At 41.7% G+C, this 23,013-nt stretch overlaps 1 protein-coding gene across 2 annotated transcripts; it reads right to left on the bottom strand.

Annotated features, from left to right (window-relative positions):
- Positions 1–97: 97 nt before the first annotated feature.
- otud4 (OTU deubiquitinase 4) lies at positions 98–16,482 on the bottom strand. 2 transcript variants are annotated; one of them, XM_075451871.1, is made up of 21 exons: positions 16,016–16,482; positions 15,601–15,684; positions 13,402–13,452; positions 13,252–13,298; positions 12,813–12,885; positions 12,284–12,365; positions 11,819–11,981; positions 11,449–11,494; positions 11,248–11,350; positions 10,612–10,676; positions 10,405–10,502; positions 10,229–10,326; positions 9,990–10,146; positions 9,344–9,485; positions 8,449–8,505; positions 6,246–6,858; positions 4,170–4,874; positions 3,690–3,730; positions 2,563–3,229; positions 2,391–2,464; positions 98–1,401 (listed from the first exon to the last, which is right to left on the bottom strand). In XM_075451871.1, exons 1-21 carry the CDS (start codon positions 16,154–16,156, stop codon positions 967–969), a joined length of 3,942 nt encoding a protein of 1,313 aa, XP_075307986.1. In that variant the 5' UTR covers positions 16,157–16,482; the 3' UTR covers positions 98–966. The 2 variants fall into 2 exon arrangements, with proteins under 2 accessions (XP_075307986.1, XP_075307987.1); XM_075451872.1 differs by having other exon boundaries at positions 1,225–1,354.
- Positions 16,483–23,013: the final 6,531 nt, after the last annotated feature.

Here is a 23,013-nt window from a genome sequence, read left to right as displayed (position 1 = left end):
AAGCTGAAGTTGGCCGCGTATTCTTTGGCCAGGTCGGCCTTCCATCCTTCAACACACCAGAAGAATATACAACTAATTTCAGCAGAGAACCAACGAGTAATCTCAACCAAAGTTTTATTTATTCAACCACTTAGAAAAAAAAACAACAAAAAACACATTTTTGCTCTGTACAGTAGTGTTTCTCAGAAAATAAAAGTAAAAGCTTTAAACATAAGGCACTGAATCTAGAGGTAAATTGATCTAGGAGTTAAGGGAGAAATGAGGACAAGAAACTAGGAGCACAACGCACACACACACACACACACATACAAACGGCATACACACACACACGCAGCTTTGAATAAAACCTGAGCCCCCAAACGCAAACATACCGCCCTTAAAGCTGCTCGGAGACCTAACGTCTCGGTGCCGTCACCTTTTTTGTCGACTTGTTTTCAGCTCAGAGAACATTCTTCCCGCTGTTCTCTCTGAAACCTTACAGTGCATTTAGGCGACGGAGACTTAGACATTCTAATGCTTATTTACAGGAAACGAGTTTTGGGGAATCATTTTTGCCCAGCGACTAGCAGCTGTGAAGCTTTCTGAGCCTGATAGATTTATTATTTTCTCTTTCCGTTTTGCTTCTTTATAAACCGACTCTACACATTTCAAGCGTATCACCGTCTCACGTTAGCAACGGGGTTTTATTGTTCGTCAATTTGAGTTCCATGTTTGTTTAATCCATACATACATTCAAACTGCTCAGAAATGTAAACTCCACTTTAGCATACTAGCTAGGCTAATGGGTTGGCTAAATTGAACAAAAACCTGGATCGCGTTGTGATTTTTAGGGAAATGTCCGCGGCTGAGACTCAACATAAGGAACCAACATTCAGATCTCAAGTGTGACGGAGAGAAAAAAAAACCATGAGGATTAAAAAAAAATAATAATATATCACCATCCTCTGTCGTTTTATAGGCTAAGAGCTAGTATCTCCGACCCCGCATCCTGTAGGAGGAACTAAACTGAACAGAGTTTGGCCCCTCCCCTGCATCGCCGTATCTTCTCCTCTGTGCCCCCCTCCCTGCATCATGGCCTCCCCTCCCTCTTCCTCCTCCTCCTCGTCCTCTGTAGCTCTTCCTCTGCCCCATGTGGTTCATGGCTGGCTGTCTGAATCCCTCCATCTCCTCGTAGTCGTCCTCCGTGCTGCAGGCCACTGACATGGGCTCCCCCACGGTAAAAGTCGGCGGGTAGCTCATGTGGCTGGGCTCTGGGCCGCCCAGAGCGACGTACGGCTTTGTGGCGTTGAACTGTTTTCGGTGACCCCGGTAACTATATGGAGAGCCTGGGCTGCTCCCGGGCTTCATGGTTGCCCTGGAGACGGAGGAATCCTTCATTTCAGGGTCTGAAATCAGTGCAAGCTGAGACAGACAGACAAGGTTACTACTAAACCATTCAACTAATGTTAATGTTGGGACAAAATACTTGAACTAATAAAGTAGACGTGTGTGCTGAAGCCCAACACATTTAAGAGTTGGGTGTTAGATGTAAAGGTCTGGGTAAGTGGGGCAAAGAGAATACAGAATGTGAAAGAAGGGTCCCCACATGTACAGTCAAGTTGAAGTTTGGGCAGTTTGCTGGTCTGGGGCATCCTGGTGTGTGCTAACATACTGCCAAGGAGGAAAGACATCAGAAAAGGATCATCTTACATGTAAATGCAGCTGGATTCACCACACAGTTCTCTTAGTTACCTGAATGGTGATTTTATGAAATGATGTGGGATTTTATTTTTTTTTTTGTTGAAAAAAATGATAACATACTATAACAGGTCATGTCTTCTGGTTTATCTGAGGTTATATTTACCTCATTTTTAGATCTGGTAGAGACCAGATGGTTTTATTAAAAGGTCTTCATATGTAAAACCTCAGAATTGAAAGAGAGTGGCTGTGTTCGATACCGTATACTTCTCCTACTATTCATACCGACTTTTTTCCCAAAGCACCAATTGTATCGTAATGGCTTTCCCTATGATAAAAGGCAGCGGATATTGAAAATAACCGGAAGTGCGTTGCTCACTGCGGCTAGCTTTAGTAGCGCCGAATTCGTTGAAATTGTAAATAGCCGGTATTTTGTCAGATTTTCAACACCTTGGGGATCTAAACGACTACTTTCTCGCCTGAAAATGTTTCAAATGTTGCTAAAGTTTTTGAGAGTTTAGAGCTTAAGCGAAATCAGCTTCAGGCCGGCTGATTTCGGCTCGGGCAGGAACGAAATGCATTGTGGGTAAACGCTCTGCACACTGTCTGATAATGAGTATGCCATATGCAAGTATGTAGTATGTAGTATGCGGTTTCGAACACAGTCAGTGATTCATTCTTATGCATAACTGTAGAAAGTGTGTGCGCCATACTATGGGTTTATTGTCGAGTGGCGGGTCCACTAGCAGCACCACTCTGGTTGTACCATCTCCTGCCTCCTTCAGGGCTGTAAGAGAGATTTGCACGTTATCACCTCAGGAACAAAAAAAAAAAACAGAAGCCCGGTATGGTGTTGATATTTTAGAATGAAAGCGGTTTGCTTACCATAATTGGGAGAAACGACCATTCTTCTGTTGTTAGCGTTAGCAACATTAGCAGCACCAGGACTGTCCAGGGGACCCAGGACTCTGACGTGGCCGTGGCCAGGCATTTGGTCCCCGTTGGTGGGCTGAAGTGGCTCCATCACCCCCTGTGTCACCTGGAGCTCTTCAGGGGTAGATGAAGACTGATATCCCATAGCAAAGGGGGGGTACTGAGGCGTAGCTGAGGGGTATATGGAGTGAACTGGGCCTTGTCCTGGGTGGTAACCCTGAGATGAGGGTGGGGGACCAGAGTATGGAGGAGGAGGGGAGGGATACCCAACAGGAAAGCTGGAGTTTCTCGGTGGAGGCATCTGTTGCCATGGCATCAAGGGGCTGGACATCCCGTGGGACGGTGGCTGGGTGACCGCTTGGTAACCAGCCTGGCTGAAGGTCGGTTCACTGGGGTTGGGGGATTCCGCCATTGAAGTCTGATTGTTGTACTGAGAGGGCACCGACACTGAAGTTGGAGGATACTGGGGGGGCATGCAAGCTTCCTGCTGCCTGGCTGGGGGGTTGGACGGAGGGTATTGGGGGGACGGAGAGTGGGAGGAGGGCTTGGGGTGCATAGTGTAGGTTTGCTGCAGGGGGAGGAGGTATAAATAGGGTGCGAACATGGGCATGGAGTAGGCCTGAGTGAAAGCAGAGCAGAAGCAGAGTTAAATTTCTCAGCAGTTATTACAACTTTATGGTTTTAGGCAAAACCTGAAGATTTGAAAGTTTGTCATTTATCCACATACAAAATAGGGTAAATATTTAACCCTCACACCTGATTTAAAACACAACTTAATTTCTGAAAAGGGACATTTTTGTCCCCTTTTAAAACAACCTAAAAACATCATATTAATATTTTTCCACTTTTTTTTCATAAATCTTTTATTCCACTTCAGTTCTGATCATAACTACCAAGTTTTCAATTATTTTCAAAAAATGAACCCTTTAGATGCCAATTTGAACTTTTTAGCCCAAATTTTAAGCCTTTAGGTCCCAGTATTTTCAGGGATTGATTTTTAGTGATTTTTAATTTTTTTGTTATGTAAATTAAACTACCTAGTGTCTCGCTCGTCTCTACACTAACAGAAGAGCGCTTACCTTGACACCCAAGTTGAAGAAAAACCTCAAGATGTTAACATCTGCAGAGGACAAAAGAACACATTATATATAAAAACATCAAATATCTATTTTTTGCAACCCCATTTTTAGGAATGTGGTTCGAATATGGTGTGGGGGGGTTCTTAGGAAATATAGTTGGAAAGTTGTTCCATCACCAAAAACTCATCTGAGACATAAAAACAAACAACTTATAGGGCACCCCTAACCCTCTGGAAGCGTGGTATTATGAAGGAAGGAATCCAGTATCTGGACGACTGATTCCTAAACTAAAGAGGGAACATAACTGAAAAATGTCTCCCTCAACAAGTTAAGTCACAGTTACTCATCCTATTCCAAGCTCATCTTCGCACTCCAGAACTGTAAATTTTTGCATTTACGAGGGTGAAAATAAATCCTAATCTACTGATCTGTAAAAAAAAAACAAAAACAAACAAAAAAAAAACACTGCGGCCGGCTCACCTTGAGGCAGGTCATCACCAGACTTGATGGAGGAGTAGGAAGGAATCGAAGCCATTTCGCCTTTCTCTCCTTGCGGGAACCCAGGGTACAGGAGGTCTTGGTAGATCTGGGACATCTGTTGCAGGGGAACGATGGACTGAAGGTGAGGAAGTGGAGGTGCAGACTGTGGATGAGAGGGCTGAGCGGGAGGGAGGGAGGGAGGCTGAGATGGAGACTGGGGCTTCGGAGGTGGAGAAGTCGGAGCCTCAGGTTGGGTCTGGGTGCTGGCGGACTCAAGACTGGAAAGGGTTGTGGAGGCAGAGAAAGAAAGGGAAGGATGAGGGACCTGGGAGGGGTGAGGGGGCTGGACGATAGGGTGGGAAGCTCCTGGAAGTGGATGAGAGGATGGAATATGAACCACCTCAGACTGCGGCTGGAGTGTTTGTGGCTCAGAGGCCGCCTCGGTGTGGGACTGTGGTCGGTGCTGGGGGACAGAGGACCAGGACTCTGTCTGCATCTGGGGCATCGTGACTTCGCTTTGCGAGATAGAAGCTCGACTTTCAGGATGGCTCTCTGATAGAGAGTGCTGCGTTTCTTTCTCAGCCCGGGATGCGGGGACCTGGTACGGGTTTTGCGGCAGAGAGCCTTGAGGGAGCATCTGGGTCAGAGGCGTCCAGCTTTGGAAAGTTTCAGAAGCCAGAGTTCCTTCAGTTTTTGGCAAAGAATCTGAAAAAAAAATTGAGCAACGTGAAGACAAAGTAAAAGCACCTGCACATACGAAAAAAAACTTAACCCAACACACTATTTCCTGGATATGCTCAACAATAATCACAAAGATAATTCAAAAGCGAACGGGAGCGCATCTTTTGTGGAGGCCAAGTATGCGTTTTTAGGAAAGCTATGTTTCCTAAATCAAACAGGTCTTTATTGTGCTCATGCTTGATTAAACACGGCTTGGTGTGGTTTCTGAACCAAACAGACATTAAAGTGACCTGCATCCAAATGAGGAGCAGGCATACGATGACTTAAAAAAAAAAAAAAAAAAAAAAAAAAAAAGTTGTGCTTCAGTGTGGTCCATCTTTGCACTGTACAAGCGAAAAAAAAAAAAGTCAGCCATGAAAAGATGTTGCGATGATGACGCAGTAGCATGATCGAGCTTTTTGACCCCACTGCAACAGTTGTTTAATGATGATTCAAAGTTGCAGCAGCAACCAGACTTCCAAATTATGGCAAATCAGATCCAAGCATCTTTGTTCCGAAGTAAAAAAAACAAACAAAAAGTGGTCTTCATGGGGTCTTAAGGTAAATGGTAAATGTATTGAGGAGATTAATGACTGGATGTGCCACAACCTTCTCCAGCTAAACAAAACTGAAGTAATTGTCTAGATAAACGATTACAGGTCACCACAGAACTTCAATCTATACACTTTAAAGTTCTGATGCTGGTGTATAAAGCTCTGAATGGTCCAGGACCAAAATACATCAGTGACCTCCTGACCCAGTATGAACCTTCTAGACCCCTCAGGTCATCTGGATCCGGTCTTTATCAGTTCCCAGAGTCAGAACCAGACATGGAGAAGCTGCATTCAGCTTCTATGCTCCACATGTCTGGAACAAACTCCCAGAAAGCCTCAGATCAGCTGAAACACAGTGTATTTAAGTCCAGGTTGAAGACACACCTATTTTCAGCTGCATTTGAATAAAGCTCCAAATCTGAAGCTTGAATTTCAAAACTTAATCACATTTTAATTCTGATTTTATCTATTGTTCTTCTTTCTTTCTTTCTTTTTTGTTTAAAATTTAAATCATGCGTTTTATTTCTACTGTTTTAATGTATCTGTAAAGCACTTTGAATCACCTTGTTGTTGAATTGTGCTATACAAATAAACTTGCCTTGCCTTAAGAGTGTTTTAAATCATTTTAAACCCATTTGTAGAACAATTTATTGCCTACTAATTTGTCATGATTTTGGCAGCCTTAACCACGTTACGACTTCTCTATTGAGGGTTTAATTGAAGACAAAACATCAAGCTATACATATAAGTTCTGTGAGAATACTGATTCGAAACATCTTTAAGGTGTGAGCTGATTTCTTACTTGTAGGTTGAGCTGGTGGAGCCTCTTTGACTTGAACAGAAGGAGGAATAAGGGAGGACGAGGAGGGTGGGCTGGGGGAGTGAGGTAGAGAGGTGAGGGGTGAGAATGAGCGCGGGAAAACCTGCGCGGCTGTGGGAGATGGAGCGATAGGGGCTATGAAAGTTGGCGGCGAAACAGAGGAGGGTGGTGGGGAAGGAGCAAACGTGGGATGAGAGGAAGAGGATAAAGTGGAGGGTGCTGGGGGTGATGAAGCAGCCGGCAGAAAAGGGGTGACAAAGGAGGGGTGGCTGGTGGGGGACAGGATGGGTTTAGTGCTCAGGGTGGCGGCAGGTGGAGGAGAAGCTGGTGCAGCAGCAGCTGAGGCATAGGACTGCGCGTTTGTTTTAGCAGCAGAGGTGGGTGGCCGGCTGGAGGCGGAGCCTGATGCTGCGGAGGCCATGTTTACGCTGGGCAGCGAAGCTTTAAGAGAATTCAGGTAAGCAGAGTTAGAGTTTGCAGACAGAGCAGCAGGAAGGGTGGGATTGGTGGCTGTAGTACTGTTTGTACTGGGAGCGGATGGAGCAGAGGTGGTTGCAACAGGTGCGGTGGAGCCAATGTCTTCAACTGGACTTTTCTATTTGAAAAAAATTAAAATAAAACAGATAAGAGGAAGACGTAAAGGACAGAACATGAATTATTAAAGATGAAACAGCTTACAAGTTTGTCTCCATAACATAAAATGTCTGAGGATTGATCCTTATGTTAACTTAATGGTAATCTGTGAGATTTACTTTGAAATAAAACACACTAAAGTCAAAGCACAGCATGGCTCATACAAGTCAGATTTGTACTGAAGTCGGTCAGTCTGTCATCTCTTTCGGTTAAAAAAAAAAAACTGCGTTTCTGTGTGATAACGTCAGATTTCAAACTGCTACAGTTTCCCGGACAGAGGAACTTCCTCAGGAAAAAGTACAGTGAACCCTCGCTATAACGCGGTTCACCTTTCACGGTCTCGCTGCTTCACGGATTTGCATCGTGCATTGTGTTCTGCATTCTGATTGGCTAAACAGTCTCTCCGCTTCTTCTCTACCTGTGTGTCAATAACGTTGCGGTTTAATATGTACACGTCGTACATTACAGATCTCAAACATAATCGATGGTGGCATGTCGGTATATAAGAATCTTTTTGCAGAGAAGAAAAAAGAGCGACAACAACTACCGATAACTATGTTCTTCTCTCGAAACAACACACCTGCACCGCGGGCTTTAGAAGAAAAAAAACGCTACAGAGCGGAGTCAGGATGCAGCGGCTCAGTCAGAAGAGCAGTGAAATACACATGAGTCACTATTTGTCCCACTGTACTTTGTATTTTTTTTCATAATCATTTTTCATTTTCTCCCATTCTAATCCAGTGACTCGGGTCGCGGTGGGGCGGCTCTGATCTCCACAATTTGAAGCCTTCAGTTCGTATTGATGATTAAAATGATTATTTTACAGTACAGTAGTTATTTGTTAAAAAAAAAAAAACTTTATACAGTACTTTTATGTGTTAAACAAATGCTTGGGCCTGTAAAAAGGTTTTGTTCTTTGGTTTCAATGTATTATGGAGTATTTCATTGTATAATAATTGTAAAAAAAATAAAGGTTACTCCTTCACGGATTTCGCCTATCACGGGTTCTTTTTGGAACGTAACCCCCGCGGAAAACAAGGGTTCACTGTATTGCAATATATCCCCATTTATGCACCAGATTATACATCCTAAACCTTTGTTTCTTTATCGCTCATCTTAAGATACTAAAATGCAACAGAGAAGTGCTGCATTTGCTCTTTGGGAAATTAAAGCGGCGTGTCCGGTAACAAAAACAGAGAAAAATGCAACACGGTACTTTTAGTTTGTCGTCACCAAATGTAAACCCAGTGCTATCACTTTATACTTTTTAACATGACAATAAGTTACTTTTGTGTTACACAACATGAACATACAGACTATTGGAAGGAGGCCGCTGAGGTAAGTTAGCTCAAGAAGCTATTTCGCCTCTTCCTGCTCAAACGGCTCGGAAGCTAATCGAGCTCTCAGCCAAGCAGGAGCTGACAGGCTGGCAGGGACAGCTGCCTTCGAAGTTATTACAAACTGCTGCTACGATGTTCATCAATCACTCAAACGTCTTATCAGTATATGGAACAAACCAGTTTTTGTTTCCTTGTGAATGATGTGAACTCACCGTTTTGTTCCTCAGAGGCTGTCTCTTCTCTCCTCCCTTCTTTCTTGCTCCATCAAACTGGTGAGGGGCAAAAAAAAAAACTTATTCACAGGAGTTAGTAAAACTGAAAGACTGAAACATCCGATGTCCTCAACAAGCTCTCCTCTAGAGATCAACGAGGCAGGCTGATTATTTCCGATCTTGAGTATTCCCTTTCACCATCTTTCACAAAGTGAGCAGAAGCATCTGCTTATAAAGCGACTGAATCAGTAAGAACATTCAAATGCACCAAGTCGAGCTACAGTTATGGCACAACAGCCCACGTGCCAGTTTATACGGACAAGAGTGGGCTCAAGTTACCGACTGGACTGGGAGAAAGCGCTCGAGAACATCGTACGTGTAAGAAAAGCTCAAATCTCCATGCAGTCACTCGTAAGTTACGTAAATGGCGATTTTGGCAAATGATATAGAAGATGATGCGGTCGTAAAATCAGGATTTTATTCGTGCAACAGTCTGGAAGTGACTGCGGATTAACATAATTAGTCCTGATGGGCTGATTTTCAGTGACAGTTTCTGACACGTCTGAAACTTTAATGGTTTTATAAAATTATGCACACTTTCCATTATGGTATTTTTTTTGTTGCCACCAGCTTGTTCCTTGCCTATTAGAAGGGAACTTTAGAGCATGTGTAAAGTGCATAATGCAACTGCATTATCTGGGTGTGCTAGTTTAACACAGACTTTTCACTCAAGCTGGGAAAATTCCTGTTCTGAAGTAGGATCTGAAAAAAAAATTTAAAAAAAAGCAAAGCACTTTTATTGCCGCAGGTCCTCTGGTCCAGGCCCAGATAATGAGATTTTCACTGCTAATCCGTCAGACTAATCTAGCGTCGTTATCGGTACGTCTTAACTCACCCCGAGGGCGGGGAAGCTTTTCTCGTCTTTGAGCTCGAGCTCGAGCTCGATCTTGAAGGGCTCCATGTTCGTCTCCTCCGCCTCTTTGGCCAAATGCTTCTCCGTTAGACTGAGAGCAGACTCTGTTGTGCTCATTGACTTCCTGCAGAAACACACACACACACACACACACATTACCTGTTTAACAAGATCATAGATGTATTCAGACAGCAACTTTGGACTTGCACTATCAATAAAAATGAGCTTAAGTTGTAAGAGTTGTAAAAACATCAGTGCAGTTTGCATGTTCAACAGCTCAGTGAAGCGTTTAAAGATGCTAAAATGCTACAAAAAGATTAGACATTTTTAGAGATTTCATGAAATTCCCACTGTGGACCTTTAATTCCTGTTAGGAAATTGGGGAAACTATAATAAGAAAACCTCTCTTCTGCCCTCCTTACACAACTAACCATGTCAAAACAACAAGAACGCAATAAACACAAATTAAGAAAGCAGGATGTTAATCTGGTTGTTATGTTCTAATAAAATTTGGTGAATTTAACAAAAACATCCTGAAACCAGTCGGAAATGGCTCAGGGGGTTTATCAAGATGAGCAGCAACATAAATGATAAGCTTCTGTGATAAGGACTGTGATCACACACGAACCTGATGGTTTTCCCGCCTCCCTGCTCCGAGGCCTGGGGGGGCCACGAGTTCTGCTTCTGCATGCGCCCACTGGTTCCCGCTGCCGTTTCCTGGGAAACAGAGGAGGGTGCTGGGATGGATTTCCCTCTTCCTCTCCCTTTACCCCTCTCCTCCCACTCTGAAAGAAACACACTTCAAAGTTCACGCCTGCGTATCAGTTAGCGCACACAGCAAAGCCGACAGAGGCGTGCGTGCTCCACCTCCGTGTCCGTTGCTGAGCCTCCTGTCACGGTTGACCACGGTGCTCCAGCTGTTCTGCTCGACGCTGGGAGGGCGGAGGCTCCACAGAGGGACCTGTCTGCACCCAAAACCACCTGGTGACAAGTCTGTACCCACCCGTGGCTGAGTGAAGCGTGCGTTTAGTAATGTCACCTACTTCTTGCCCACGTCTTCGATGTGAACCGTCACCATGCCGTTACCAGGGGCCACCTCTTTGATGGTGGCACTGTAGCTGCGTCCCTTGCCCTCACGAACCTGCAGGTCACGCACAAATTAAATAAAAAAATAAATTTTAAAAAAATGAAGTAAACCTACATTTCAATTGATCGAGTTTTACTTAAATGCAACAAAAATGCACACGCACTTGGCAGCGATCTCCTACGGTAAACTGCATCGCAGCAGCGATGCCGTAGTCCATCTTCTGTTGGGCTAAAAGGAAAACAAAACAAAACACACACTTTAAGTTTCCCGTTTTTAGTTTCCATTAACATGCGTATGTTGGCCTTAAAAGTCATTTCTGTGGCTAACGGGTGATTTAATCCAACATAAGCTTAATCAGAGCTCCAAAGATTCTAAATTGAAGATACGATGAGGCCCGGCTGTGTACAGAATCTGATCTCAGTTCGTTTTATCGTCTCCCTACAAAATACGTCCCTTTCAAACCATAAACAGGACCTGCACCACCTGCTCAACAGTCAGAGATAAACAGAATCATCATTCCCATCAGAAACCCTTTTCAGAGATGCACTACTTTGATGGCAAATGCATGTCTGTGTCACATCTGAATGAACCCTGGGAGTTTAGTCAAACAACCATAACTGTACTCTTCCTATTAGTTCAGCTCTTATAAACATAGAGGCTTTTCTTGAGCCGAAATGCGAGTACACACTCCTTGATCTTGATGTAGGTCAGTCCCATCCTCTTTTTAAGCCAACTTTTGAGTAAATCAGATGAATAAACAGACACAGAATGTGTGTTTTTGCGGCCGTGTTGGCGTCACCTTTTTTGCTCTTGTGCCAGACGTCGTACTCCACGTTTCTGAGCAGAGTCGGGTTCAGAGAGCGTTTCACCCTCTCTGGCAGCTGCTGACCACGCCCCCGTCCCTTTAGACACACACACGCACGCAGACACGACTCTAAGTGACGTTTTTCTCCAGAATGTATGGGATGTATGGGCGTGTAAAAACATTTGCATGCTTTACCCTGTAGTTCTGACTGTGTCTCGAGGAAGTTGTTCCATGTTCCACCCTGCATCAGAAAAATGCACCTGTCATGAGCCAATTCAAGTAGTTTTACTCCATATAAAACTAATGTTAGTCGGGTTTGTCATACAAGAAAAATATCTTGAATAATAAACTAACTAGCGGTGTGCCAATCATCAAAAGAAGAGAGGAAATATAAGTATGTAAAGACTGCGAGTGATTTAGTGCAAGAGTGTACTTCTGACTGAATAATAATACAGCTTCTGAGAAACAGAAAAGCTGATAGCTTTGGCTGTTTTAAGTTACTGTCCGAGTACATAAACAATGAGGGAAGCAGAACTCCTGTGACGTAGGTGGTCGCGCTTCCTACCACAGCGGCTCTTGCACGTCCACGTCGGACTCGTCGCTGCTGCCACAGGCAGCCATGCTGTCGTCACTCAGGAAATTGGACGGTCGGCCGACGCGCTGACACGGCTGCAGGGTTCTCCGGTCCACCTTAAACACCCTTTCATACAGCAGCTCGTAGAGGATGGCTGTGGAAGAGACGCATATTCCAGCTGAGTGAGGAACTGTGGGGTCAGAGTCTTTCACAGCTGACTATCAAGCTTTCCAATCTTAAAAATCGGCCTCCCGTTTCTTTTCCTAAATCTCTGCTGCTTGATCCATCTCACGTCACTGAATACTAAGCGCGTATCATTTGGACGCAAAATACCTTTATTTACAGTCCATGAGCTCGGACAAAGAGTTTGAAGAGGTTTGCCGTGAGCCACAGACGTAACAATAGACGCAGGAATAGAACTTTTTTTTGTTACCGGCGTCAAACATGAACACTTACACTGGCAGAGGGCGGCGCTCTTAATGTGGCTTACAGGGTAAACGCTGTCGTAGTGATTTCCGTTCAGGAAGCACAACTGCACCTGAAAGGAAGAAAAAAATATATATATTCATATTTGATTTAAAAAGACTCTGTTTCTGTTATGGTTTTAATATTGTTAATTATTGTTTTTACATCGTTCTTATGTTTTATGCCTTATACTTCGTGCAGTTATTCATGTTGTTTCAGTCACGGCTGTTTTAAAGGGCTTTATAAATAAAGTTGAGTTGAGTAAAAATTACAATGCAACAGACTTCCTGCTAATTTCAGATTTGTTGCTTGACACTTGCCCACATTCTTGGGATGTTTGCGCCCATAAACCCATAATACATAAATCCTTGATATTTGACTCCTTTCTTTTATATTTTAGAAACAAATACTAAAGAAAATAAGTAAGTAACTCAGCATGATTCCAAATACACAAAGCTAATACACAGTGTCGGGTCTTAAAGAGGGAAGCATTCAGTCCAAAGGATGTGATCGCTCTCACCTGCTCCTCGAAGTTGTTGTCTGTGATTTTGACTGGTGTTCTGCCAGGCTCCTGAAATATCAGAAAATCCCTCCTACAACAAAACCAAGGCAAAGAGGGGGGTTAAATGTGGGCGTTTCCTGGAGACGAAGCCCTGGTGCCTCATCAGCATCTGCTTCCGAGCTCGGGAACAGAAAACAGAAACCCTGAAACTGTGCACGAAGAGGAGTTCCCTCACATTTTTTTATTTATTTATAAACTCATCCTACAGGGAACAAGCCTGTGGGCTTCTGGCATGAATATTTCTATGAAGTTTGGGAAAAAAATTTCATTGTTTGGCGTCGTCACATTCAACAGATTGAAGCAATCTTCATAATAAAAAAAAAAAAAAAAAAAAAGTTTTATGTCGTGCGATTTAAAATGCATCAAAAATAAAGTGAAAAGTCCACATTTTACTTACTTGTAGATGACAGCCAGCGCATTAATCTCAACTTCTCCCACCCATTGCTGAAACAAAGGACGCCACCGTTCTCGTCAGATTTCGCTCATTCATCAACAAACGAATGCAGCGTTGAAACAAGAAAAATAATAATGACAGAGTGAGGTTCACCTGCGGGTCCTGAAGCTTGTAGAGGTACTCATCGAAGTCGCCCTCGATAAACTGTAACCAGATGAGACATCGTCAGTTCAGAATCAAACAAGTTGAGTTAATTTTGTCGAGAAGTCCGCATCTTTCAGTAAAACTACAGTAACGGTCGTGTTTGACCTTTCTTCAGATTAATCAGCCTGAAGTCGACAGAAACATGAAAACAAAAACATCCGAGAGCTAAAACTTTTGGCTTTTGACCGCATTTTATAGAATAAATTAACTTGTGTGATGAAATGAAAACTTTTACTTAGAGCACCACCGCCGTTATGACTTCTGACATTGAGGACCGATTCCTAATTTGTTCAGAATTTAGAAAAATGAAGCTCACAGAGGGAACGGGTTGTTTTTGCAGTTCTGGTCTGCGGTATCGCCGAACCGCTTCGGTTCCGGAGCGTTCTGAAACTGTCCGTCCCTTTCTGTAATTCAGATTGGATACTGGACTGGTTGAGCTGCTCTTATACGGGCTGAGACTGCAGAGGTAACTTTCTTGTGTTTTTTTTTTTTGTTTGTTTGTCATTTTTTGTTTTTGACTCCACACAGATGGCGCTGACATAACATCTGGTGAGTGCGGGCTGCATTGTGCAAATCCTTTCCTGTTTTTCAAGTAACTGTCAATTACAGTGATGCAATCCAACACTGCAGTCATGAGGACTTCCTGCTTTATTGTGACAAACAAAATCAACATCAATACAAGCCTTACTTCGCCGTATCGACCAAACTCAGACTCATCGAGGAACAAAAACTAGAGGTGGACTTTGGGCCAACTCCGAACAATATCTGTGGCGTTTGTAAAGGTTTCATTCATCAGAATCAGAGAACCGTCAACATGAAACTGTGACACCGCGTGAGGATATTAAATCTTCCCCTTCAGGCGCTTACAAGCGGACATCAGTGCAGCAACAGCACAGGTTAATAAGACTCGTGTCTAAAAGTAGTCGACCCCACGAGTCACATTTGACCACCTGTGCACACAGATCAGACTGAAGGCAGCTGGCTCAAAGCCCTGCTTTGCGAGACACTGAAAAGCATTCTGGGAAATGTGGTCCTGCTATACCGCCATTAAAGCAAAAGTTTTGCTTTCAGTTCCTCCTGTTCCTCCTGTTTTTGTTACCCAAACATGAAACCAAAACGTGCACAATTATCCCACGCTAATATTTACATATAATTCTAGTATTTTTGACCTTTAGATTTCAATGATCCACTTCAGCAACTTTTCCACCTGGTTCCAGGAGCCGGTAACACAGGTGACTATCAGAGAAGAGCTTGGAATACCTCAAATTTAATTTGTCTGTCCACAAACAGACAACTTCTCTCTTGATGCATGCGATTGGGACTAAGCTGGAAAAAACGCGCTTAATTTGAACTAAACATACTCATGTACCACTTTTTTTTTTTTTTTAAAAAAAAGGGAAATACTACAAAAATAAGGGGAATAAAAGAAATGAAAAGCACATATTTGCGTGTCTCAAGTCACTACTAACCGAAATATTTTGACATAACGGAATTTGTTTCATGTTTTTCAGATCAGGAACAGCAGATGAAAGATTATTAGCGTGGACTTGATATCCTATATGGGATGTGGGGACTTCAAGTAATATTTTGACATGCCTATGAACCATCGGGTTACTTTGCAATCCTACCCGTGGTACCTGTTTTAATAACCTGGACCAGTTCAAAGCGTAACTCGCAACAAGACTGTGTCCATAAAGATGGATCAGTACCTATTGTCATTTGTCACAGTTCATTAGTTTTGAGGTGTGGCATTCTTAGTCAGGATACCTGTGCGCATGTGTGAGTTCTGAGGCTATTCACATTATACTCCATCGTAAAGTTATATGCTTCAAAAGTCAGTGTGCGTAATCTGTGTCTTAATTTGCAATGGCATGATAGCACAAAGCTGCACCATGCTATTAAAAAAGAGACACACCTCTGGGATGATCCGAGCTGTAAAATAGTGTATTAGAGTGCAGTAAAACTCTATTGCTGTGATATTTTCACCAAAGCAATTTTCAGATATTTTAAGGAGCACCTCGGGAAATTGTCGACTTGTAAAAACAGAGCATAAAATATCTCCTTTAAATAAAAAGAACACAACAAACTGGTTCCAAACAGGACACAAAATCTGTTTGGTATTGGTTAAAAAGCTCAGACTGTACATACCGCCTCGTAGCTGTCTCTGTTCTTCTTCAGAAACTCAACACATTTGGCCCGAACTTCAGTGTGAAGGCTTTGGCAATTCAGCACCTAAACGGGGTCAAGGGTTAATAATATAAAGAGAAACAGCAAATATCACACTCCTGGCATATTAAAATGAGAAAATATCCCATTCACCTCGAGTGAATACACTGTAATACGTATAAAACAACGTAAAGACAAACGCGTTAGGGGTTAGGTCAGTTTGGAAACGTCCAACTTCAAAGTTTTTCAAGTTATACAGTTTCGAAATGTTAATCGAAAGCTTGCTAGCGCTCATTAGCATAACAACTGGACCTTCCTCACCTGTGACACCAAGCTAGCTAGAGAAAAAAAAAAAACATCTTTACGCAAAATTTTTTCTTTCATTTTCCCTCTTTACCTGTTCAGCAACAGCCCGAAATAAGCACGACCCGTCTTTGGCGATCTTTTTCCGATGCAAACCAATTGATTTCAAGTAGTTATCCATCAATTTCTCTGCACCCCTTTCCTCATTACTCTGCATGTTTCCGCCGCTGTCCATGCTAGCGGGGCTAGCCGCTAAAGCTAGTTGGTGAAATGACGGTATAAACGGTCAGTGGGGAAAACTTTTACACTAAACACTGCTAATATCGCGACCGAAAAGAGTTGAAATCGGACATATGCGACTTAAACGCTGTCAGACAGAACTATCGCGGCGGCGGCTGCTTTTGCTACCGAGGCTACTACTACTAGTTTCGTTTCACGGGAAGAGCTGCTGCTACTCCTCCAGCAGAGAGAGCATTCCTGCGTCTAACTGCTGGAAAGTGAAAGTTTGGCCGGCAGTTTAGCACCAGGGCTAACAGCTAACAACACGCCCCCTTCTGCTTGAACTGCGTCAAGTTCTCTCTCTCTCTCTCTCTCTCTCTCTCTCTCTCTCTCTCTCTCTCTCTCTCTCTCTCTCTCTCTCTCTCTCTCTCTCTCTCTCTCTCTCTCTCTCTCTCTCTCTCTCTCTCTCTCTCACATGACAATTATATCATGTTTATCTATATTTATATATACTTGTGCAATATATATACATACACACATATACACACACACACATATACATATATATATATATATATATATATATATATATATATATATATATATATATATATATATATATATATATATATATACACATACCTGCGTCAAGTTTCACACAATGTAAGACGGCACTACCTGTTTATCACAAAGTAAAAGTCTAACGCGTCGGGTTTTGTTCACCGTTAAAGAAAAAACAAGCTAAAGTGTAATTTTTCAAAATAAAATAAGGCAACTCGACGAAACCTGACATTTGTCAAAACAAAAAAAAAAAATTATTGGTGAAAAACTATGGAAGTTTTTCTGTGCCATCCGAGTTTGAATACGAATTTCTAATATTTGATTTTTACAGCATCAAAATCCGACTTTGAATTTGAAAAACCAACAGTGTAAAAAAACATCAATTTCCAAAAACAAAAATCAGTGTAAAAAAATTCAACATCTAAAAAAAAAAATCAGTGGAAAACAATTAATCAAAATTGATCCAACCACCAAAAGTTCATCCAACGGCAGCCAATCAAGTTATGCTCCATTGTCTTTGTTGTCAACCTCCCTGACATTAGACTGACAACAAAGACACTATCGGATTTGGATCATGTCATAAATAAAATGCTAAAATACCAAGTGCATGCTTTACCAAGTGTGCTGCAGTTGCACTAAATACAGTAAAAAGCCTCACTTACCCAACGTGGTGCATCAGAGTGTCACAATAACAGGGACACCGAAAATTGGGCTTCATCGAATAAAAGTTTCCCAAAGCTCCCAACCGTCTCGCCTAAATTCATTGTCAATACTTCACATAGGATGTATAAGAGGAGCAGAAATGTCCATCTATGATTTCAGGCTGCCTGACCACGCAAAACATTTCTTTAAGGATGTGTTTGGAGCATCTTAAAACTAACTAACAAAAACAGTGCAAACATTTGGTCAAGGAGAACAGTTGAACAAACAGTGTAGTGTTAAAGTCCGAAAAGAGGAGATAAAGCATGAAATCTGTGTGTACAATGGTCTTAGTTGTCCAATATTTTTCTGTTACGGATTAGATATTTGTGTTTAACAAAAAGGAAAACAAGCATGTTCCTGGGGTGAAATGTCCCACTTTTTCCCTGACAGGCTTAACACGTACCAGCATATGTGGACATGGTCCAAAACCAAAAATCTCTCCAGGTCATCATATCGGCAGAGATCTCCGTCCTCATCTTCTTTTCCCAGTTCTACCCTCATACAATCAGTTGATATTTTACTAACTGAAGTTATACAATTATACGTTTTAAGAGTATTTTTTACTTAGTTTATGTGTTTTTATTTTTTTTTTGGTTTGGAATCTCCATTTTCCATACATGTAAAAGAAAACAAAAAAAAACAGAAACAATCTTTATCCTTTGAGGAAGTGAACAAAAGGCAGCCAACATTCAGAGAAGAGTTTTGGAATGTCTTTAAAGAAGCCTGGAGAACTATTCCTGAAGACTACTTCAGGAAACAAGAAAGCCCGACTAAGAGGGTTCAGGGCTGAAGAATAAAGGTTTTCGTAACAAGTATATCCTTTTCCAGGCATTATAAAGAAAGAAATGGTGAGAAATGATGGGTGGCTTGAAACTTTTGCACAGTACGTCGCATACCATCAATACACTTTTTACTTTTTATGAAGCACAGCATGACACTGAAGGGCCACCATGGGAAAACAAGGAGGCCTGTGTACTGAACAATCTATCATGTCAAGCTTCGATAATACATGCAACAACAGGGGAGAAGAGTAAACGAGGAAATTTCATAATCATTTAAAGGTATCAACCCTTCTCTCCTTTTTGTGATTTTCTGTTTCCTTCATCAGTCCCTTCTCCCTATCCTCTCCCTCTTCCTGTCACTTGCGGCAGCATTGATTTTCTGTCTTGAGCGTTCAGTGCTGTGAGGCAGAGAGGGACCAGGTGTTGGTTGACACTGTGTGGACGCTGTGTGCGTTTGCGTTGTAGTCTCTAATCTAGGTTCAACTTATCCTTTTTTTTTGTTTGTTTTTTTTCTTTGTTGGTCATTATCCAGTCTTATTTAGTCATCATGTTGATCACAGTTGAGATCCTCACGCGTACATATTCTGTTGATGCTCAACTCCAGCAGCAGGGGGCGTCACACCTTCAGCTGTTTGAGCCAAAGTGTAGAGGGAAACCTTTTTCAGTCACTGATGCTATTTTATGTATTACAATTAAAGGATGAATTCTAAAACGTCGGTGGTCTCTTAAAAGAATAAAGTTCTATATTTTTTTCAACCGGACCCATTCTCTGTTATCATGTTCTCTGTGGGTCGTGCCAACTTTGTGCTCTCTGTTTCCATTGTGGAGATTCATGGAAAACAAGAAGTAAAACAAATGTTTGGCACACCTACTTATTCAATATGAATGGTTAGGTGTGTCCAAAATTTGGACACTTCAGCAATATCTTTGACCAAGAGCAACATTGAAGCTTTTTTTTTTCTTTTCTTAAATGTGTCCAGTTCTTTAATTGTGATTACATAATCAAAAAACGTGAACATGATGACACTCGGGTCAGCGGTTCTCTGCGCAGCTGTGGAAGAAATATTAAGGTTCTCTGATTAAAGGTAGGGTAGGAGATCCTGGATTTTGAGTCCTGCGAAGCTGCATTTTGAAAATACACAGGTAAAAAGTCCCAACCCTTTTCTTCATTTTCTCCCCGAAGGCACGCCTCTAGAGTACATGAACGCGCACGAGCACGAAGGTGCACGAGTGCTGTTCTGACAGCAAGCATCGATCGTTGCCGTATTTAGTATTTAGTTTATGCTAACTATACGTTTAATAATGCTAGGTGCTAGCCAAGCTGGCTCTAGTTTAGCTTCCTGCCAAGCTTCTGGACGTTCACGGAGCAGGGTACGCGCACAGGGGGAAGGAGGGGGAGGGGGAGGGAGGAGCAGATTGCAGTTTGATAGACGGCATCAGTATCCAATCATTGTGAACGGTCCGTTCACAATGATTGGATACTGTTTTTCCTAGATTGTACGTTCTAGAGGCCACTAAAACTTTTCATATTTGTGTCAAAACTTTTAATTAATTGGTTGCAATGGGGGTGTGAAGAGTATTTCAAACAATATGTAAAAAAATGTTCCAGAAAAAGATCCCCTACCCCGCCTTTAAGTGAAAGTAAAACGCCGGAGTCAAAACACTATGCTACAAGGAGAAGTCCCAAATTCACAACTCAGCTTTAGTAAGAAAAAAAAATTAAAAATGAGCCCATTAGGAAAATACGCTCATGCTTATAGGTCCAGTGTGTATGATGTAGAGATATCTAGTGGCTTAAACAGCAAATTGCAAGCAAGTGAATACCTCAAGCCTACCACCAAATAACAGTGGCTGTGAAAAACAACTAAATTGCTTGTTCTAAGGTGAGGAAAGCACAACAATTCTCATTTCCATGCAATTCAACACTAATCAAAATGCAGAAAGGCTCATTTTGTATAAACCTCATATCACATTATTGGATTATAGTTATGATTGCGTACATCATTTAACCGTTGCAACAGGAGCTAATTTTAATGACTTTATAGACTGCTGGGCATTTTAATCTATAATTTATGTGCCCTTCCAGGGAACACTAATGAGGATGTGCAGTGGACCTTACAACATAGAAACAAATAAAGAGGCTAACCAACTTTTTTGCAAACTCATGTCATATGTCAAATGAGCAGCTGCCTTTAGCCCACTACACACATCTTGTTTAAGGCCAAGATGCAGCATCTTGACCTTAAAAGGTACTGATACGGGTTGGTGGGGTATTGCAGCAGGGTTTGACACGGAGGTGAAATGACGTCTGTGAGGAAGGGAGAACCAGCATGACTGCATACACCACACGATGCTGTTCTGTGTCACACTTCTGATTGTTAACTGTATGCTGGCATGACACAGGCTCTGGTTTGTTCAATGTGAATGAGCATATGAAGCAAAACCCACATAATGAGGTGGTTTTCGTCACAATGTTACAGCAGAATCTCGGGGAGAAAGAGGTATTCAAGACGAGTCATCTTCCACCGTTCTGTATGAAATACAAAAAAATAAATTTTTCAACTAATTTCTTTCATTATAATTTTGTGTGGCTTGCATTAAAAAACATTAACATAATGAACATGATGAATACAAGCATGAGAGGATTGGTAGTATGCTCACAGCACTGCTGTGACTCGGTGATAAAAATGAATAAACTTTATATTTCAAATTGAAGTGCTTTAAGGAAACCAAATCCACCACCATTAAAAAGTAGCATTCAAATTGACAAAACTGTGAAAATGAGTCAAATGTATGAAAAGTTAAACATTTCCCCAATTGAAATAAGATAAATTACACCAATAAACAAAACACTTTCTTAAAAAAACGTCTTTTATGTATTTATCACAATGATGATGAGTCATGCTAGCCTCACAAAACTGCTATAGCATTTCTGCAAACCCTTGGGTGGTACAAAATACAACAGAATATTCTTTTTTATAAAAAAAAAATTCTATTTTGAATAGAAAAAGAAATTGTGCATATTCATTTTTTTCCCCAACAGAGTCAGACGAGAGATTTAAAACCACTATTGTTTTTTGCTAAGTTAAAGAGGGTTAGCTTAGCTTAGCACAGCTAGTTTTGGTCTGCCCAATATCCATCAAGTAACACCTCTAAAACAAACTAATTAACACATTAGGGTTTTCTTTTTGGGATATACATTTTTATTAAAGCTGTACAAGTACTGTCATGTTGTAACTATGGGCAACAGGCTTTTCGTTTTTAAATTCAAATTGTTTTGTGGATTAAACTACATGTTAATTAGTGAGCTATTGAAGCTGTTAATGGATTTTGAGACGAAGTTATTTACTTTTATTTTTCTTCTCCAGCTTTGTCTTTTGTAACAAACATGAGAGTGGGTTTAAATTGGTCTCTTGTAACCCCCTTAAAATAAGTAGAAAAAAACATTTCCTTCACAGTCAATTTGGCCATGTTTGGACAGAACCCCGCTAACTATTGAAAACACACCAGTCTTTATGCTAAGTTAAGACAGCAAGCTTTTAGCTGTGACCTCATGTTTAGCATACATACATAAAATGGGTGACGGTTTTTTCCTGTAAGGCTCTGTTCATATTTGATGCAAACATGTATCCTGAGTGATTAAATCACAAATGGACAGTTCAACGTACATGTGCATGTGTTGTTGCAATGTGTCCTCAGATGTGTCCAGATACACTCAGTGAACTTCATCATTACTCAGATGAGTAACACCTTTCAGATTCATCACATTTTCGTCACATTTATAGCAGAATTTCTTCAGCGAGCTCAGTTATATAACAGACATGAAATTAAAGTAAAATAGCATAAAATAAACTATTTGTGATGTTACAGAGCCCCTTAAAGGACTTGTCAGCTGTTTCTACATAACTTTGCTGTGTATACAAGCGTTTGGTTGAAGTGGGTGTTCATTAGTTGCAAACAAAATCGCAACTGCTGGTAATTTGCTGATAGCTGTGCCTAATTTTTCATGTATGAAATTCCATTTGTATAGAAACAATCTTGATATGATGCTATCGTTGGCACGCAACTGGTTATGTACATCCTAAAAAAAAACAACATACACACAGAATGACTTTAAGCCAGTGGCACTGATACCAGTTGCCATGGAGTACCGTGAAAAACTGGTGCTTTAAAGGGATAGTTCGCCTCTTTTGACATGAAGCTGTATGACATCCCATATTAGCAATATCATTTAAGAACATTGACTTACCCCCCGCTGCGTCCTGTGAGCCGAGTTCCAGCCGAGTTTTGGCGTTGACAAAGGTAGTCTGGCAAGTTTGCTAGGGTCCCGAAAATAAAGCGTCTTGCTTCTCAAAACAATATGCGTTCAAAAGAGTAATACATTTGCATCACAAAATCGTCCCTCCAGAAAAAGTCAGACCTCACATCGCTTGGCGCTATTTCTCTCTCCCTTCGTATCATTACGGGCTGTGTAAACTGTACAGACCGAAGTGCAGACTGAGCAGTAAACATCGTAACAGGTGGGGCTATCGCTAGGTGGCGGTACGCATTGATATGAAGGGAGGCAAAAATAGCACCAAGCGATTGTGAGGTCTAACTTTTTCTGGAGGGACGATTTTGTGATGCAAATGTATTACTCTTTTGAACGCATATTGTTTTGAGAAGCAAGACGCTTTATTTTCGGGACCCTAGCAAACTAGCCGGACTACCTTCATCAAGGCAAAAACTCGGCTGGAACTCGGCTCACAGGACGCAGCGGGGGGTAAGTCAATGTTCATAAATGATATTGCTAATATGGGATGTCATACAGCTTCATGTCAAAAGTGGC

This window comes from Odontesthes bonariensis, chromosome 19 (genome assembly GCF_027942865.1).
Source record: "Odontesthes bonariensis isolate fOdoBon6 chromosome 19, fOdoBon6.hap1, whole genome shotgun sequence".
NCBI classification, from domain to species: Eukaryota; Metazoa; Chordata; class Actinopteri; order Atheriniformes; family Atherinopsidae; genus Odontesthes; species Odontesthes bonariensis.
Note: the sequence above shows the minus strand (reverse complement) of the source record. Positions and strands in the feature narration are given on the sequence as shown.

Coding starts and splice junctions, on each gene's coding strand:
- otud4 (XM_075451871.1), bottom strand. CDS start 16,156: ATGGACAGCGGCGGAAACATGCAGAGTAATGAGGAAAGGGGTGCAGAG. Junction 10,327..10,404: donor ATCGAAGACGTGGGCAAGAA/GTAGGTGACATT, acceptor TTTTGGGTGCAG/ACAGGTCCCTCTGTGGAGCC. Junction 2,465..2,562: donor GGTCGTTTCTCCCAATTATG/GTAAGCAAACCG, acceptor TCTCTCTTACAG/CCCTGAAGGAGGCAGGAGAT.